This window comes from Empidonax traillii, unplaced genomic scaffold (genome assembly GCF_003031625.1).
Source record: "Empidonax traillii isolate 1590-97213 ecotype Southwest subspecies unplaced genomic scaffold, ASM303162v1 scaffold916:size242360, whole genome shotgun sequence".
Taxonomy (NCBI): Eukaryota; Metazoa; Chordata; class Aves; order Passeriformes; family Tyrannidae; genus Empidonax; species Empidonax traillii.
Window position 1 is genome coordinate 76538 of NW_020956109.1, and position 20190 is coordinate 96727.

The window sequence follows — 20190 nt, forward strand, 5'->3', positions numbered from 1 at the left end:
GGCCACATTTCTGCCAGGAATTTAAAATGTCAGCCCGAGAGTATGTAAATTAAAACCAGGGGAGATGTTGCACTGATTTCAAATACAAACCATCTATGGTTTTATATCTAAAACAAGTGGTATGCACATGCGCTGCCTGCCCTCTTGAAAGGCAGAAATTAATAAATGAGGGCAGAATTGAAGAAAGGAACTTGTTCTCCCTAGTTTGGGGCAGATTTACAGCAGGGCTTCAAGCTCAGCAGTTCCCATTTTGAACCATTACAATTTTCAGGAGAATGCAGCTCACATTTCAAGCCACAAGGGTCTGCATCTGTGCCAAAAGAGTTCCAGTAGTCCATCTTCGCACCCTCTACTCCCAAGACTCCTTGACCAAAAGAGGATGGAAGCAGATACCTGCTATGTGGAAAACCACAGTGCTTCACTGTGGGACTCCAAGAACTGAATGTCTCAGATGCCATTCGTTCTAGGCACTGTCTCATGATTTGAAAACATCCTGTGTTTAAAAAGAAGCTATGGGGTTAGCATGAAAGTTGTTTTTGTGACCTAGATGAGCAGTACAGGAAGAGCTGCATCAGGCTGGCATTGCATTTCAGAAGGTTCCAAAATTCAGGACCGCATGAATTGCTTTCAAATTGTTCCCCACCACACAGAGCTTTTTGTTAAGTGGTAGAGTCCTAGGAATGAGCCAGACTGGCTGAGCAGCAGTTGCGGGAACCTCAAACTCCGTAAGGGTGTATGTAGTAGAGAGGCAGTTAGGCGAGGCTTAATGATCTCTTTCAAGGGTAGCAAGCACATCTGAAGATCTTGGCCACAATATATGCAGTCCTTGTGCACCCACCTAAGATTTCATCTCTCGGTGGAGCAGTTGCACTGCTCTCCACCCAACCTGCACTTGTAAGACAATCTCTTCTAAGGCCTGGCTGTTGCTCCCAGCATCAAAACCCAGCCCCACCACAGTATGGTATCTGCACTGCCTGTTCTTCACATCATGCTTTTCAGCTGGTCCCTCATTCCAAATTTGCAGCTGCCCTACATAAAAAGCCTTAGTGTGGCACAGCCATGAGAATGTTATTTGCTGTGTCCATGTGTGTATTTATAACAATAATGGATCCCCCCTCCAGCTGTAGCAGAAAGAAAATAGTAGCAAGACGGGGAGCAGACCATCTGGCACCAGCTCAGAATATCTGAACTACATCTGCAGTGGGGTTATGCACGTTTGATATTCCTGGCAGTAACATCACAATCAATAGCGTTAACTCAATTTACAGGATGTCGCTGATCCTGGTGATACAATGTAAATGGTATCAAAATACTGCCAGGAGCTAGGACACTGAAATACCCTCTTGCATCTGAAGGTACCCTCTGGGTTCTAGCAATAAGACGAGCAAAAAAATGAAACTAAAAAGACCAAGTCACTTGTAGTCACTACAATGCTTAGAAAATGAGAAAACGGCACATTTGATGTTCCATTCATTGGTGTGTACTGCTTTGTAGGACTTGAGGAGCTAAAATTTGTACCTAAGGAGGCATTTTTGTCCCTCTCCCTCTTCTGGGCAAGCATTACGCACTTATGGATGGGGATGTTTGTGAGAGGATGATTTGGGAGAGTCTATTCCAGTAAACCAAAGCAACACTTTTAGCTCTGTTTCATAAATCCACCAGTCTGAATACTAAAAAGCTGTGATCATTTATCTTAGCAACCCGCACAACACGGGCCACAAAATTCCTTTTAACAATTCCTGTATCAAAGCTTTATCTGTGGTCAAGCCAAAGCATATTTTTAGAGGGCCATCCAGAGAACAGTATGACTTTAAAATGTGCTTTGTAGCCTTTGCCTGCAGTTACAACGCTGCCTACTTTCTTGTGCTGCACCTCCTTTAAAGCAATCCATGGTGAGAATAATTTTTCTCATTATCAACTCTGCTTGCAAATGATGTGCTTTAATTACAGGCCATGCAACAAGAAACTCTTGTGCAGCAGAGTCCAAAATTCATGTGACCCTTGTGCACAAAAGCCAATGCTGCATCTTATACCACCAACTCTTCTCTCAACACAAGCAGGGGAGGAAAGAAGTAGAGGAGATGAAAGAGGAAGGCAAAAATTGCAGGAGGAACACGCCACAGCCCTGAATTAAGGTCTGAGGCCACCACCATCCACGTACTTGCCACCTGCACGTAGGCAGAGGCAAGTAACACATAGAGGTTACACAAGCAAAGCTTGAGCAGGAACTGATGCATATAAACATCTTACCAGTCCTCTGCTTTCTGCTTTCACACCAGGCAAGTGTGAAATTCACCCCATGCCCCACAGCATATGGAAGCATTTGGGTTTTTTGAAACAGTTCCGCAAAGTGTGGATGCTCATAGTGTTATGATCCAGACAAGGGACTCCCCTGACCGTGGAGTATTATTTCACTTGCACCAGCTGTAATCTTAGACTGGCATTTACTGAACAACATCTGTGCTATGCCAGTGCATCAGCACTAAAGATAGTTACAGTGCTCAGTGTGAGTGAAAAAGCTTGGCTCTCAAGTGTTGTATTCTCTGTACAGACTATGGAAGAAAGTCTCTGGATTTGACTGAGATAAATCCCTGTGTAGACACATACTGCTTTACCAAACTTCCTGCAAATGGGACAGCTTCAGCAATGCAGAAGCAGTGGGGCAGTCATGCCAAACAATGTGTTCAGGTGGCATGACCGTCTCAAAGGTACCACTCAAAGGTACCACTCGCTTCCATGCCTAGACTCAAAGTGAGATGAGACAGCAGCTCAGCATGACAGGTAGTAACATCCACTGATGGCAAAGGCTCGCAAAGAAAACGCAGGAGACACAGAATGCTCAGCCAGAGCCTTTGCTGCCAGCGATACGGCAGAAAGTCATGGGGATAGGGATGCTGCTTAAAAAAAGAATAAAAAGAGAGAAAACATCAGGTGATGTGACCAGAGGAAACCCATGGCGAAAACCCATCTGGCGGTAGGATCTCCACAGGCAGCAGGGCTGCCTCGCTTGCATCATGATGAACCCGACCTCATGCGCTTGTTGGCATCCTCAAAGACCTTCACCGTCATGGTTCTCAGAGATATAAAGAGGAAGGAGGGGGCTAGAAAATCTGGCAACCCCAGGCTTATGTTTTTTACCCTTGGACAAGAACAGATTTCTATGGTGAGCTCAGGGAAGAATGTAGCCCTACAGTGGGATCAAGAGATCCTTAGCCAGGCTGGGATTGGAGCTGCAGTCAGACAGGAGACAGTGTCCCAGGCACCTCCCTGTTTGGAGATGCTTCAGAGGGTGGCCTTGAGATCAGAAGCTCAAGGGGGCACTGGAACCCTTGAACAAGGGGACACTACTTGAAGGGTAGTGTGTAAATGAGTCATAAGAGCTTTCCGTTAGCATAAACTTACAAGACGTTCACAACAGGAGTAAAACTATTCTCTTGAGATCAGCAATGCACAAAGAACCAAGACGCAGTTCTGTGGACTGCTGTCACTAGATCAAATCACCCAGCTTTTGTGCAGGGGAACAAAGCCCTTACCATGGCTCTCTTGAGTTGCTGCTTTACGTGGCAGCAGGGGTTTGAACACACAATTGAAACACTGCCAGTTTATCAGCTTCTATCCCCTGGCAGGCCTTTGTCATTAAGCAGAGGAGGGACAGGCTCCAGCTCTAACAACATTAGTGAAGCTCCAGCAGTCTGCTGGGGAAAGCAGGCTTGCCTCTGTGCAGACACACTTCCCTCTGCGCACAGCCTGTTCTGGGTTGCTGCAAAAAACAAGGAGCATCAAACAGGAGGATTGTTTCTGTCTGGCATGGGGGACCAAAGCCATTTTTACAGCAGCTCTCCTCATCTTGTCCCCATCCTGCCTCTCTGATTGCAGAATGAATGCTAAGCCCTCAAAGTCCCATCACACAGCAGCTCTCACACGTGCTTACATCTTGGTTTGTCATTTCCCAGTAAGGCCTCTCGCCGTAGGACATCACCTCCCACATTACAATGCCATAGCTCCAGACGTCACTGGCCGATGTGAATTTGCGGAAGGCAATTGCTTCAGGTGCTGTCCATCGGATGGGGATCTTCCCTCCCTAAATGGAAAAGAAATGGAAAAAAACCACAAAAAACAGATTGCAGAGGAGGGCAGAGAACATGCAAAAGAAGACGAAACAGCTCTCCTCAGAGCACCAAGGGATGTTATTTTCTCTCTGGAAAGAGACATCGAATTTTAAAGTAAATCTGTTTGACAGCATGGGGCCCCTTTCCACATTATCTCAGCCCATAAGCATTTGTAGGCTGCCTACTAATTGGCTGTCCTGAAGGTTTGTTGTTTGAATGTTGTTTGAATGCTGGGACATGTATAGGATCAACATCTCAATTATGTTGCATGGGTTGGTAAGGGAATACAGTTCCTCCATTTCTGAGAGCGAGCGGGGGAGGAACAGACAGCTCTGAAGCCAAGGAAGACTTTGATCTAACGAGGGCTTCATGCAAATTGCTGCGGAAGTAATGCCTTTTTTTTTTTTTTTTTTTTTTTAAATGCAGTCCTGATCCTGCAGAGGGATCTGTGTAGGCACAGAAATCTGTGTGTGCAAAGACCAGCCTGCTTAGCCTCTGCTTTGGGACTGAAAATGATGCTACAGCTGTCAAATGTGCTTTGCTGTTTCCTTTTCCCCTTTCTATCATTTTAGAAATCAAACTTCAGCTCTGAGAAGGAAAAGGGGATTTTGAATTAAGGAATACTTTTCTTGTTGGGTTTAAAGAGTTGTCTCCCTTGATTTATATAAAAAAATATTTTACTGTGAAGTCCCTTCCTCTCACTGTTGAGCTAAATATTGCAAGGTCTCCCTGAATTCCCCTCACAGTGTCTGTTATTGGGAAAATAACAGGGTTTGGAACACACTTCCAAAGCAACTTTTAAAATGTCTCTTCTTCCAATAATTACTTATTCACAGCCTTATCAGGGCATGCCTTAAGTGAGGGGCCAGATTCTCAGCAGTGCCAATTAGCACATGGCAGCACATTGCAGCCGCAGCAGGGCTGGCCAAGAGCCCTCCAGCCTGCAGGGAAATGCCAGTCCAGCTGTGCACTGAGTCCCATTGCGGGGCTGTGACTGCCAAGAGCAGAAAGACCTTTCCCAGATCTCTGTGGGAACTGGCAATGTGACTAAAGAGAGCTCCCACTACCCGTAAAACAATACCCTTGAAAAAACACACTAATAGGACATGTCCAGGTGTGCCAATCACTGCCATTAATATTGGAAGCTCTCTCCAAGTCTGTGCTGCTGAGGATGGGTTCTGTCCACCCCATCTCTTCAGTGCTGTGGCCTTGCATGAGGATAGGTGGGCTGATGTCCTGAAACAATTGACCAAGGATGAATAGAGGCAGAGCACTGAGGTTGGAGAAGCTCCTTCTCAGGCTGGGAGAAATTACCCTCAAATTAATCAGTGTTATGCTGAGGGCAATGTGCATTATTTGCAATGTGCATTCATTACACACCAACGTTTTAAAATGGTCATATTATTCTGAAAACCATGGCTTCATCTCCACATGGGTGCCTGAGCAAAGCAATTGCTATTTCCTCCCTTTGGTATTCACCAAAGAGGCCAGAGTAGAGCTGGGAGCACGGAAACTTTGCAAAGCCTGCTATTTGACTCATGTACCTAACCTGAACTTAAAAGTTATTAATGAAGTTCTGCCTTATTTGGCTATCCCTACTATAAATTTAGGGCTTCTGCAAAAATAATCTGATAACAAGAACCTGTTAACATCATCTCAAACCCTCATGCACAGTTTACAGGCTCTGGATTTGTAGGAACCTCTTCACTAGAGAGCCTGAACACCAAAATGTGGCATGGAATACGTTTTTCTTGATCTCAATTAGTTTGGTATCCTCCTAACTCACCCTGGTTGTGTATGCTGCTTCAGGGTCATCTTCTAGGACTCTGGAGAGGCCAAAGTCTGACACCTTGCAGACTAAGTTACTGTTGATCAGGATATTCCTGGCGGCCAGATCCCTGTGTACATAACCCATGTCAGACAGGTACTTCATTCCCGATGCAATGCCTCGTAGCATCCCAACCAGCTGAATGACTGTGAACTGCCCATCATTCTTCTGCAAAAGGAAGGAGACATTTGATGAGTTGAGACTCTCTGCACCCTCAGAATTGCGTGTGCATGAATAAAAATGCAAAGGCAAGTCTCCAGGGAAGAAAACCAGGAAAATTAATAATTCATTACTTTCACGCTCTGACCACGAAGCTTTTCTAAGTTTCACTGTTTAGATTAGGATCTCTAGAGACAAAGCTAAGGAAATGTAGTTCTTTTAACTGGAGATCAAGGAGCGAGCTGTTTCCACTGGTGACTGATAAAGAGACTGTGACTGGGAGGGAACACATGTAGTTATGTGTATAAGGGAACTAGTGTGGGCTGTTTCTCAGCCAGCCCAACTGAATGGTACCAAATTGCAAAGTCCTACCTGTAGAGGTTCCATGTGAATAGTTGGGGGTAGGGACTCTTCCTGATGTTGCCACATCGCATTTCTAACCACTTCCCCTAACCTCCCTTTTTTAGCTCTTATGTTTCATAGAAAAACTCTGTCAAGTTTGCCATGATGCAGTGTGGATGTGCTCTTGAAACACATCAAATTTTGCAGGATAAGTTAATCATTTCCATGCAGGCAACTGCCTTCTAAAATAAACACAATATCCTCCAATTTATTCTTGTCTGTTTCTATCAATGCATGCACCAGGTCCTTCACAGTGCTGTGTTCATGTAAATCAAACAGACGACTGAGTTACTCCTCCTTAGACAGCACCAATACCCAGTAAACATTTTCACTGATATTAACCATCTGCAAAGAACCTAAACCTTAACCAAGGTACCCCTGGAAAAAGGATTACCTTTAAAAATGTATCCAGAGAACCATTCTCCATGTATTCAGTCACTATCATTACTGGTTTGCCTGGAAAAAAAAAAAAAAAAGTGCACAAGGTTGTAAGCAATTTATTTAAAAACATGAAAATACAAAAGTCTTTTCATAGTGCATGTGCATGTGAATATACAGCCATGCAACAGTAAATATACACCAAGACACTGCTGTCCCAGCAGGATGACAAATGTTTTTTCCCAGAATATATATAGAAGTAGGGGAATTGAGGAGGAGGGGATGAAAAAGTAATCCCATATTATTAGAGGTACCAAGCCCTAGAGTGTTTAGATGATGATTGAGGAAGAGGTTGCAAACTGAACCCAGGCAACCCTCTTCTCAGCTCCACCAACAAGCTGAAAACTTGCAGCGACCTCTTTGGACTCTTCCCTACAGCTTTAACATGAAGTAACAACGGGAGCCCAACAGGAACAACCAGGATGATCTGAAGCTTGAGCTTGGTAGCCACCAAAACCAAGACCAGGAAAGGATGGGATTAGATCCCTTCTAATTCAAGTAATCCCGTGTACTACCCTTGTAAACACAACTGGAAGTAAGAAAAGGAATATTTACACAGCAGAACAAAAGCTATATAAGTATGGAATGAGTGCAAGTGGAAATCAAACTTCTTAACAAAAGATCTGGTCTCCTATTGTTGACAGGAATAATAATGTTTTTCCAAATCTGTTTGATTAATTTTCATGCCCGAGTCATTTTAATGGTAATTATATATAGTTTTTATATCTAATTTCTCGCTAGCTTGCCACAATGGCATAGCAATAATTAATGTGGTGTGCTCCATTCCTTGTAAATTCAATGAAATCTTATAAGAACATGTAAATTATTTTTTATTTAAATCAATTTCCATTAGCTAGCAAGAAGCACAGACAAAAGAGGAGCTGCCAATTATTTGTAAAGTGCATTATAAATGTCTTTCATAGAAATGAGCAACAAGAGTTGCTACGTGTCACAACATGCACAGGAAGGTAAATACTAAAAATCGGTGCATGTTCTACCATTTAGTTGGATCTTAATTTTCCCACTTTCCCATTACCTTTTTTACCTAATTTACTGCTTAATTATCTACACAACAGAGGTAATTTTGAACTTGTCCATCAAAATACTCATTGCTGTGCAAACACTACCTTCACAGCATGAGGGACCTGCGCTGCTTCAATTCTTTTAAGTTACTATCACAGCTATTGCCTGAGCTTGAAACTTGCCAAAAGTATTACTTTTGATATGAGAAATGCACCTTGGGACCATAAAAAATATTGAGTCCCAAATAAAATAACGGGCCTCATCCTCAAGGATGACAGACATCTGTCTATGCACAACATGGGCTACACGTGGGAGGGCGTCACTGCTATTGGTTGGCAAACATGTCAATGGATATGCAGGGAACAAAAATCCCAGGTATGTCTCGAATTTAATTTTTCGTTTGTTTGTTTTTAAACACTAAACACCTGTCTGTAGCATCGTGTCCCTTATCTCTGACACTTCAAGGCAGTGAGAATGGTGTCTCATTACACCACCACCCTGGGGGACCTCCTCCAGACTCCTGCCTTTGGCTGCCATCAGAGAAAAGAAAAAAAGATTTCTGGCACTTGTGTTTCATTATCTGACTGCTGCACATTGACAGTAATCATGGAATAAATTAACCCCATATCCAAGAGAGTGGAAATGAAGACGCAAATAGATAGCTTTCAACGAAGTAAATTAAAAGTAAACACTGGCCCTTCTAAAGGACTGGGCTGACTCCCTGTGTCAGCAGGGCTCCCTCCCGCTGGCATTACGTGGCCATAAAATATATGTGGATGACACTCATATCAATGTACTAAAGTAATGTGCACACCATCAGCACAATCAAATGGCACGCAAATGGAAATGGGACTGTCACTACCTTTGTAGAGCAGAAATAGCTAAGGGCTTGTCTGCAAGGGGACAGTGAAGATGGTTAATCCAAATTAACTAAGGCGTGCATTTGAACTATATTAGTTAAATGGTGTGAAGCCCCTGCATGGTATTATCTTTCAGAATTAAAAATGGCCTAATTCAATTTAACCTAATTTACTTCCAAAATAAATCATGATGCAGCAAAGACATTTTACCCAAGATCTGAATCTACAATAGGCCAATGAATGAAACACTGAAGAGAAAAAGAAGTTAAAAAATACTTTAGGAAAGCAACACAGTTTGTGATTCATAAAGGTTGTTTTAGTCCATGTAAAAGAAAAAAAAAAAAGCTATGAAGCTGCTGGAAGAAATTGTGAGTTGAGTAAACTAGCATGTACTGAGCTAATGAGAAGCTCAGGATGCATGTATCCACCCTGCATTCAAACTCCAGTTGCTCCAAGTCCAATTCAGAAGCAGAGCTCCTGTTGTTTCCACAGTCTTTGGAGCAGACACCCACTTTATATAAAAGACAGTTTGCTAGGGAGGCACATTCTCTCTGAAAGTGGGATTCCCATCCATCCCCTGATGTCCCAGCAGCCTGAAAGACTTAAGCCCATGCCAGTAGCAGCTTTCATAGATGTATAATCATCACTCTCTTCCTGCCCAATATTCTACATCCCTGCAGGGCTAGAAATTGCAGCTTTTATGTATTGAGTGTTACAAAACGTGTCCCTGAGAGATTTTGATATTTATTCAATTTCTGGGAGAAGTCTATTTTGTTTACTTTTTTTCTTGTCTTAAAAGTTTTAGGAAATGCAATTTCAAGGAAAAAATGTAAGAAAAGGTTGCTGATTGCAACAGAGGACTGATTTTCTGTAGGTTATAAGGATGTGAACAGGGCAAACAGCTAGCATCTCTATACCTTGCCTACTGTAGCTCCGAAAAAGAACTAATGTTGGAGACGTTTCCTCTGAGGAATGACAAATAGTACCAACAGCAGCCATATGGCACCAAACACCGCCACTTGAACAGTAGTAGCTAAGCTCTGATGTTGCCAAACATGAAGACAAGAGGGGAGACAGCCATTCACGCTTGTGAGGCTGGTTCTTCTTCACTTAAGGGACATCTTAAAATAAAGTAGTAGCTCTTTTCAACAAAATAATCCTTGATGCAAAAAATGTAGATTCTCCAAGACTTTAAAATGAATGAGTAACAACACCTCTGCACATTTTCCACAGCCTCAGCACAGCACCAACACCAGGCTTTGACTGGGCACATTTGGATAGGCTGTCCCTTTCCCTGCAGTAATTTGGAGAAGAACTGGGCAGGGAAAGTTATGGAAAGTTTTGCTAACCGAGAAGTCAGATCTCAGTAACTCTTGTGCTGTGATGTTTCATCAGACATTTCACATTTTCCTCAAGTCCTCAACCCCACTCATAATCTATATGCCAACATCATGGGCAACTATTAACAGGGGCATCAGTAGCGGATCCCAGGGGGACCTTGATTTAACTGTGGTTTTAACTGTGGTTTTATACAGTCCTGTCATTTTCAGCTACAATCCCGCTCTTCTTCCTTGTTTCTGGAAACCTTCTGTTCTTGCTCACATCCATATGAGTGATCACTAGACTCAGTATTACCCTTCTGTGGGCTTTGCTTCAGTGGTGCCTCAAAACATCATCGCTGGAAATCATCAGGGTTTGTGGGATGAGTTCCCCACTCTCCCACACTCTTGGTAGCAAAATCTTCCTCATTTCCCTGCCTGGGAAATCACTTCCTACTTCCTAGCACATCTTTGCTCACCCTGGGGATCATGTGGTTTCAAAAGTGAACAAAAAAAGGCAGGTTTAAGAGGCAAGCCTGCTTGGAAAACTTCGTGGTTGGCTTGGTGTTGCTACGTTAAAAATGATCTTGCATTTTACAGGTGGTATGTACTGCTGAACTACTTGCAAGGCAGGAATCAGGCAGCACACTCCACTGGCATCCAGACATCCCAGGCTTATTGCCATCTCTATCATCTACACACTGCATGAGACTGGCCAAAAACACTTCCTATTTCTGTGTAATTTGATTTTGGGCCTTCAAAGAGGGGTTTTCTCCTAACCCATGCATGTTATGCCTAAGTGAGGCAAAGTCTGCAGGGGCAGTTACAGTTTTTTATCATTTTAGCCATTATCTATCCACTGTAGCTAGATGAACACTAAAATTCTTTGGGTATAAACCCCCTTTACTGTGTTGGCGAACCTGTTTCTGGCTGGACCTATCAAGTGTGACACTTCAGGCAAGGGAGTTCATTTTTATTTGAGGAATTAAGAAAGGTGCAGTCAAAAAGTGAGTAACTTCAGTCTTCCTCCCCTGACCAACTCTCCCATCAGCCAGAGTTCAAGAAGAGCACTCCAGAGCAAGTTGTACCTACTTTTTGTGACGACACCTTCCAGGTGGATGATGTTGGGGTGGTCAAACTGCCCCATGATGCTTGCTTCTCCCAAGAAATCTCTCCTCTGTTTCTCTGTGTAGCCCACCTTCAGGGTTTTGATAGCCACTGGAAATTCACGCTTTCCCTGCAGCTTCAGCCGCCCACTGCAGACTTCCCCAAATTCACCTTAAGAGAAAAATCAGGGATCACAGCATGTCCAGGGAATACACGACACAATGTGTCTACAGGATGTAGCTCAACCTCAGCTGATCAAAAGCATGCAGACCTGTCCTGCACTCATGGAAGTGGATTGCTGAACATCACAGTATCACCGTATCAAATAGCTGGTGTACCAGAAGCCAAGTAATTCATAAGCACAAGAAAACCAGGAATAAAAATGTATTTTTCCTTTACATAAAGAGTTATGCTTTATATTCCACTGTTGTTTTTTTTTTTTCTTTTTATTTCATACTTTTGTCTACTAGATGAAAAAGTCCTGTCGCATCCTATACCATGGTCCTGTATGGATAGGTGTAAAACACAAACCACTTGCTTCTTAACCTTGCTTTGGTAAGTTACATATATGGAATGCTGTTAGCCTTTCACAGTATCATTTATTTTCATAGAGTATTAGCTCTTTACAATTTTATGACTACTTTTTAAAGAAGTAACCCAAATGTATATTTTTTTCTGGTGAACAGTAAATTACCCCAAACCCTATAATTTTAGGTAATTGAAAATACTCCTAAAGTTGGATGCAAGTCTAAACAAAACAGCTTAACTGGAAGGAAAATGGAATTTCTTCTTTTAACCAAGGAAGTTTAAAGTTTTGGACTTCGGTTTCTACTTTTTTAATCTCCCAGATGACTTCTTAATTTTTACTTCAAGACTGACCTTAATGAGGGAGGTGAGAAAGGTTAAAATGGTAAAAAGAATGTGAAAATTAAGTGACTCATTTCTCTTAGCATCCACTGAAATAACTCAGCTTGGTCCAAATGTGATCATTTTCGGAAACTTTCAGTTCAGTTACTGAATTTCAAAACTGCAGACAAAGAGAGGGTTGTCCCAAACTTCAGTTGGAACATTCTCTCCATCACTTCAAGGGTAACTAACAGTTCAAATATTTATTGGCTCTTCCCAGATCTTTTATGATAAGAAAGCCAACCCTTCACATTGCTAAGGGTCATGAAATGCTTTTCCATACCAGCTCCGATAACTCTTTCAATAGTTATGCATGATGCTTCAATTTCCTTTGCAAACTCGTGGACAGCTTGATTAGGGTCCTCATAGGTGTGGGGATCAATGTAGGTCCTTACTCCAGGCAGCTTAACTGCAGACACAAATTTAAAACATTAAAGGCACATGACAATATGGAAGATGGTCATTACACACTCCTTGAACTCTGCTTTGATGGAAAACACAGCAGCAAGAAAGTCTATTTCTATGGTGAAAATTAATACTATTCTTGGAAAATGATATTTAGTTTATATGTGACACACGTGCAACTTCAGTGTATTTAGGAAAGTACATCATAGTGCTCTGCTGGAATGCTGTACAGCTAAAAGTCCCTTTTGGTTCTGCATAATGGGTTGCTCGGGGGTCTGGTGCAAAGAGAATCCCTTTCTGGAACTGGAGAGAGTACACCAGGAGGAACAGTGCAAAAACCAAAATGTTACAGGAGCAACTTGTGAAGCAAGCTGGGTAGATAGGCGTTGATGGAGAGCTGAAACAAATTATTCCCTACCAGTCACATATTAGTTAATCAATCAGCCACATTATTTCAGATGGCGTTACTGAGATTTAAATGCACTGCATATTTGCAGTACAAAGCCTGTGGGTTGTACCAGTATAAATATAATCGATAGCAGGCCTTTTCTACGGGATTTGAGAGGGGAAAAAGTATTTTCATTATCCATATTATAAGTTTGTTTTGACAATCATTAAGGCTACTCACAATAAGAATTGCTCATCAGTCTAACGAGACAGCTACATTACACTGTGGCTCTTAATTGATTTGCTTCCTGCTGCCTTCATTACATAGCACTAATGGAAATTTGACTTTCACTCAAGATGCGTTTGCCTTTTCCACCCCAAAAGGCACCTCACTGTTACCTGTCCTCAGATCCCACAGCACTCGATGAAGGAAGGCTCTTCAAATGCTACTGGATGAGCAGAAGGACTGATAGTAACCATGAGATTTACTTTCTAGCATTACTGCAGACGGTTTTTGCGTACAAAGACATTAACACAGCATTTTTGAAAGCTTCCTAGGAGCAAGAAGCAGGTGTTAGTCCTCACACCTCTACAGAGGCATCCAAGGAAAAGAGTAGCAGCGGGCTTGATCCTCACGGCTGGACGGGGTAAAGCAAGAATTTCAAACAGGTATTTTGCACTGATGTATCTAGACCACAAAAATGTAGAGTTGTTACGTGCCGACAAGGCAAAATTAATAGCACCATGAGTCACACAGCAAAGACAGAGGAACAAACCAAAATGGCTCACTAGAAAGATCTGCTGAAAACGTACAGGCGTGAATGGCTCGGCACATACAAGGGCTGTTCAAATTTTCAGTTATCTGTGGGGCTTACAGCAGGGGCAGGTGGGGACCTACTGAACAAATGATTCTTTTGTGAATTACCAGCAAAACCATTTTTTTTTCCCAGAAAACCATGTCTCAGTTCTATTTCTTATTACCACAGAAAGCCAAAACCACATATATACATGTTTTCTCTTTACTCACTGTGGCCGTTATGAAAATGCATCTTTTCTTCTTCTGGATCTTGTTTAGCCTTGCTATAGCCACATCGCCTGTTAAAAAAAACCAAACACAACAGAAGAGTGTTTTTGTCTCTGGTACAGCAGAACTCCGTTCTTCACTTCAGATCATACAAAACACAAAAACGCAGAGCAGTGATGAACCCAACCTCTCTAGTGGCTCTATTGCTGCTGTCCCAGTTTTAGCTCATCAAACTACTTGCAATCTTCCTAATGGGATTCAGGGCCCAAGGCCCATGGATTTTCAACAGGACTTGTGTTTCCAAACCCCAGAGATGCTTCTGAACAACTCCACTCTAACTTACATCTAATGCAGCTATAATTAAGAAGAAAAAAAAAGCCAGAACGGGAAGGACAATGGAAGGGGAATGGGATGAAACATAAGAATTGCAGAAACAATATTTCCTGGACTGCAGAGCTTTGGCAGGTACTATGTTGTATGTCTTGCATGCTCCCCTTCATCCACTGGGCATTTGCAAAGAACTTAAAATTTTCATACTTTAGAAAACAGCCTTATGTGAACATTAACACCTTATACACATGCAAAATAATGGCTTAAACCAAACCAAAACCTGTTGCCTTACTGCCTTCAGGGGTCTCCTATGTATTTCTGGCTCTGCACATCATTTCCTGCACATCTCCTGACTTTCTGCCATTTATACAACACCCTCTGCCCAGCAGAATAAAGATGGAAGAAGACATGCAGTCCCTCCCTGACCTATCTTGCTCCCACCTTAGCACTGGACAGTGCAAGGATGCTGCTAAATCCTACCACAGAATTGCAACCACAGTCTTATGGGAATTGCCTCTCCCCCAGCTCCCGTGGCTCAGCCCTCATTCTTCTTGTTGGTTTTCTAGGCAATGACTCTGCACTGGCATTACACTTTTTATTTGGTGGCATTTCTGAGATCTGCTTCACTTAGACAATCACATAGGAAGCCCCGGGACAACTGTATAGACAAGGAGAATTGCTATACACACACATACATTTAAAAATATGCAATCAGATATGCAGGATGCACATATATATGCCAGTCATTCCAAGGACCCGATACGACAACTGGGTATGGGAACTGGATCATCCTTACAGTAAACTACATGGACATGAAACTGAGGGACACTGCTTGGTAGAGTGAAAAAACTGGAGCAGACACCTGCAAGCCAGTCAGCATGCAGTGGGATTGCTAGCTGGCAACCTCAAAGAAAGTCTCAGATTACTAAGAAGCTATTTAAAGCTGAGAAACTTGGGGACTTCTCTTCCATTGCCCGTGATTTTTGAGCTAGGGGCATGAGAACACTCCAGCATCACTCACAGCAAGGAGGAGCATACGATTAGCAGAAACAAAACTGCAATTAGGAGGAGGCAGTAATAGGCATCTGCATGAAACATGCCCTCAGCATGAAGTCCTATTACAGGGAACTGCTGTCTGCCTGGATGCAAGGAGCCCACCAGCCTTTCGGCTATAGGATTTTGGCACTGGGTTTGTGAAACAATCACAATTATAATCAAAATCCCGAACATGACAAAACTCTGTCACTGCACTGGACCCAGCAGAGCTGGATGCCAGAGGGCTGAGAAGGGGAAAAGCAATACGAGCTTCTGAGGCTACTCCAGGGAAGAGGAAGCTTACCTTGGGGAGAAGGGGAGACCTGTGTCATGGGGAGAGGAAGGGAAAACAGATATTGCAAAGGTTGTGCAAGCGCAGGGGAGTGGATCAAGATAAGGTGCAGAAGACAAGGGGAAAGCTGGCAGGTAGTCTGTGAACACAGGCAGGAAGATAAACAGATCACAGTTGATAAACAGCCAGGCTATCCATGCAGGGCACGATTTCAGCAGTAGCAACCAAGCTGAGACCATCACACTTTGAATGCAAAACCCTCAAGAACGGCAATGAGGTGCCCAGACACACGGCTCAGTTATCTGCGCATCTGTGCTCATTGCCTTACCCCTGTAGCAGCAGTGCTGTTTCCTGAGATGGGGTCCTGCATAATTAGCTCAAACCCTAAGCACTTGGTCTACATGGAGACCCTGGGAGTAAGGCTTACTTCAAAGCACATTCTGGTGTTCACAAACCCTCTCCTTCATCATCGTACTACCTCCCCCTTTAACTGAACAAACTAGAGATATTAGTCTCAGTATCAAGTCCCAGTTTGGGGAACCCTTTTTTTTCTGCTGCAAGTTGCCAAAAGTGACATCAATTTTCTGTAGAAGTTATTTTTCTGTACAAAGGCACATAACTCAATTTTCCTTGTAAAAATACGCATGTATTTAAATTCATCCTTTTACCAAGTGCACATATCCAAGATTTCTTCTCTTTGCCTTTTGAAGCAGATGCCCTCATCTCTTCTTCAGGTTTGGAGTACTTCACCTATTAAGACGCTTTTCTACCATCATCCTTTTTATGACCTGCATCTCCCGATTCTTTGACCATAAAGACAGAGGAGAAAGAAATGGGGAACATGCCATCCCTTGCATCCAGTGATTCAAGCACACCTTGATGCACAACAGCCCATGTTTTACTGCCCAGATACACACTCAAAGGGCCAATGTAAACAACTTGGCTCCAGCTGTACCCTTCTCTTGAGCTGGGTAACACATACAGCAACACATCACATTAGCATAAGAAATCAGGCTCTGGGGCACCCAAAGAATCGTTAAAACAAGCCTTGACAAGACACATCAAAGTGAAATGGCAGCTAGTAGACTGTGACTGTCAAGCAACAGTTGGGTGTCAGTAATAAAGCTTGCTGCAAAACCTGCCTGTTGCAATCACTTGATCCCTTCTCACACTCACTTTCTTAAACTACCCAGAGAAATACACCATGTACATGCTGACTAAACTGCACTTCTTCCCTTCTTGACCTTCAGGTGCTTTAAATAACACAAGCAGTTTTTATTACTTTTTCCCCCAACTAAATTCCGTAAAAATCTTCAATATCAGGTTAACAGTCCTGATTCGCTTTGTGAATCTTACTGGCAGGTCAAAGAATCTAAATATTGTGGCTTTGCAAAATATTTTGGGAGAAGAAAAAGCTCCCAGTTGTTTGTGAAATAATCCATTTCTGCATGTACATTTGCTCTTAATATTTAATGGCAAAGTTGCAAGTCAAAAGCTTCGATGGAAGACTCATTCTCCAGCTTATTACCATTGTACATACCATAGATTTCCTATATCTTTTCCGTATCATGCACAGCAAAAGCATAAATATCCTGACACTCATTTCATCTCCCACTGAGCTGGATACACTCAGCCAAAAGGGTAACATAATTCAGCAGCACACCTGAATCTCAATTCATTTACTCCTGTTGTGGATTTGTCCCAGTTTCTCTGTCTAGAAAGCAGGTGTCTTCCTTGCACAGCTCCATGTTTTTCAATAAAGGTATCAGAGGGAAAAAAAAAGTGAGACCTTAAATATTCTTAAGGCATCATGTCTTATTTAAAAACTACTTGCAAATTGGCAGGCAGCTTGTAAAATATTTATGGAGCAGATTATAAAAGTGAAGTTGTAAAATGATCCTTATATAGGTTTATAAAATATAAAACGGACAGGTAGAAAGATGAAGAATCCAGCTGGGAAACCAATGCCCACTACCTTGCATGGCAGAAGCCAACTCATGGAGAAAAATCCTCCAAGAAGTGAGGTAGGAAGATATTTGCTCTGTCTGGAATGTGTCTGCCCTGTGCTTCAGGGTGCCCTTGCTGGGTTGTGTGTGACCCCTCCAGCACTCGAGGCATCTCCCTGAAAACCACAGAATGCCCAAGGGAAGGAGTTTTCATCTCCCTAGCTGGGGCCACCGCTCTGGTCACAAACCAGGCAACACACAGTCAGGGGACTGTGAATGTGGACCTTGGACATCCAACCCCTAGGTGGTGATGTGGAAGAATCTTTACATACTTTTTTTACTGGCATAGACCAAAGCATCTCAGCACACAGCCTAGGCATTACTGGAAATGTAGGTGGGAACAGCATTTAGACATTCCCAATGAGGAAAGGGACTTCACCTTGCTAGATGCAGTCAGTCCAATCGAACAGGTTGTGCCCTGAAAGAAGCATGCAATCTCCTATCCCACCAGCAGAGATTTATACATGTATTTAATCTCTTAAATATAAGATAAACAAAGTACGTGTGCTTCTCTGAAACACAGACTTGCTTTCCAGGGGTGAGACCTTCAGTAAGAAGTACACCTTTTCAAAAAATCAGCTTTGAGGAATGCATCCAACCCATCTCAAGCTGTGACTTCGCAGGAGGTTTGCGAGGACTGCAAGATTGTCATTTTACGAGAGGCTGGTCCTCATTTCAGACTATTTGTTCCAAGATATTAAATCAACAAAGCTGCATACGTGTTGCAGGGCAGGACTATGTTCCATGCAGAGGAACAAACAAACATGGATCCGTCCATCTGGCCAAGATCCTGTCGCCTCAGCTCATGTGTGGAGACAATACCTTTTCAGTAAATAGTTTTATCTTTGATAAACAATACTGATATTTCGAGCCAGAAGAAAAGCATACCACTCATGATGTTGGTCCATGTTCAGCATTTGCCAGTACTGCTTAAATCCTAGAATAAATTCAGTATCATAAAAACAAGGAATACTCAAGGGATTGGTGTAAAACTAACAGCTTTTGTACTGGAAGTTACTTCCCATTTTTCTATTCACTCTTCTCTTGCACGAGATCAGAAGAGCAGTAAAAGGTCTGGTGATGACAAGTTAAGTAACTTTGGCTCAGTGCAAAGATACACTAGGTGGCTGGCCTGAGAGGAACCAGAGCAGATCCCTTCCTAAGGGCTGCAGGCTCAGAATCTTCTTAGCTGCTTTCCCAGCACTGTTGTCCACCTCTACACAGTGTGACCCTGTCTTTGACCTCTGATTAACTTGGATGCCTTACAAAGGAAGTTTCACAAATCCAGCAGAGGTATTTTTAGCCTTTAGTCCTTCCCTGCCTTTCCAGTGAATGACTCCCTGCTTTCCTAAACCACTGGTAGAACAATTAAAAATAATTTAAACAAGATACCATTGCAGGAAGCTCCCTCTGAAGTGATCTCCATAAATCTCTCTAAAGAGGTTGCCGTGCCTTCCCATAGCACAGCCAATGGCATGTGTGCCTTGAAGTAACTTTTCCCATTTCCCCCTCCCAGCTTGTTGCTACATTAGTCTCTGCTGCTTAGGAGGAAACCTGCAGAGGGTGTTTTCCAGGTCAGCCAAGTTTTCTTTATGTGTCTGTCTTCTTCATAGCCATCCAGTGCACTCCTGGTCTCCTCTGAGAAGTATTTTCCATTGCTGTCACACTTTGGTTGGGGGCCTGGCTGAGGATATTTGAAGCATGACTTGCAGTGAGGGATGACTTGTGCACTGATGGCACAGGCATGACAGACAACAGAAGCACCAGGAGGTTTTCTTTCAGCGCAATTACTGCCAAAATGGTGGTTCACATACCAGAACAACATTTTGCAGGCACACACTTTGAGCTGAGCATCAACTGAAAAGTCACAAAAACCAATTGAAAAATGCTCCATCAGGGAAAAAAAAAAACACTAAACCCCCTTCAGTTTTAGGGCCTTTGTGATTGGCATTCACATGAATGCCAATGGTTCAGATCTCAGTCAAAGTAAAAACACAGCACTAGAGGACCCAAAAATGGTCCACCTCAGAGACTGCTGTACCCTACAGCAGGGACTGCACCATGACTCAGTTACCACCATGCAAAGCCTCAGCATCCCCCAGAAAACACAGTGGAAGAGTTTCAGATCTCTCACCAGCTGTGCTGAAAAACCATCCCAATTTAACAATGCATGTGGGATGTCTCAGACCTTCTACGATCTCAAGCAGCTACTTGATGGGGATGGTGATTTCTTGAGTCTCCTAGGAAATTTGGGAAGATTTCTGCACAGATTACAGTCGATTCAGGGGCCTAAAACACATTCCCTTTGGGAAGCAACTCAGCTTGCGTCCAGATAAATCAACAGAAATTAAAATCAGCTCTCCTTTGATTAGTTAGAAAAGAGGGGAGAATACAAGAGAGTAGAAACTGGTGAGGTAGCCCAGATGGTGGCAAGAACAGGACAGCATGCAGTACGAACACGGACTTCTTGATGCCCGCAGAGATATGTCCAACACTGCTGGAGAATATCGCTGGCAAACAGCATCATGTCATCGCTGCGTATGCCATACATTGACATGTA

At 42.9% G+C, this 20190-nt stretch overlaps 1 protein-coding gene across 3 annotated transcripts in view; it reads right to left on the reverse strand.

The window, feature by feature from the left end:
- The window catches only part of EPHA5 (EPH receptor A5), a 155732-nt gene that overhangs the window by 15196 nt on the left and 120346 nt on the right, over positions 1-20190 (reverse strand). For all 3 annotated transcript variants that reach the window (XM_027902852.1, XM_027902851.1, XM_027902850.1), the window contains 6 exons: positions 13971-14038; positions 12435-12560; positions 11231-11416; positions 6893-6954; positions 5896-6105; positions 3932-4081 (listed from right to left, as the gene is read on the reverse strand). In XM_027902852.1, the coding sequence (XP_027758653.1) occupies positions 3932-4081; positions 5896-6105; positions 6893-6954; positions 11231-11416; positions 12435-12560; positions 13971-14038 (802 nt within the window). The remainder of the gene's footprint in view (positions 1-3931; positions 4082-5895; positions 6106-6892; positions 6955-11230; positions 11417-12434; positions 12561-13970; positions 14039-20190) is intronic.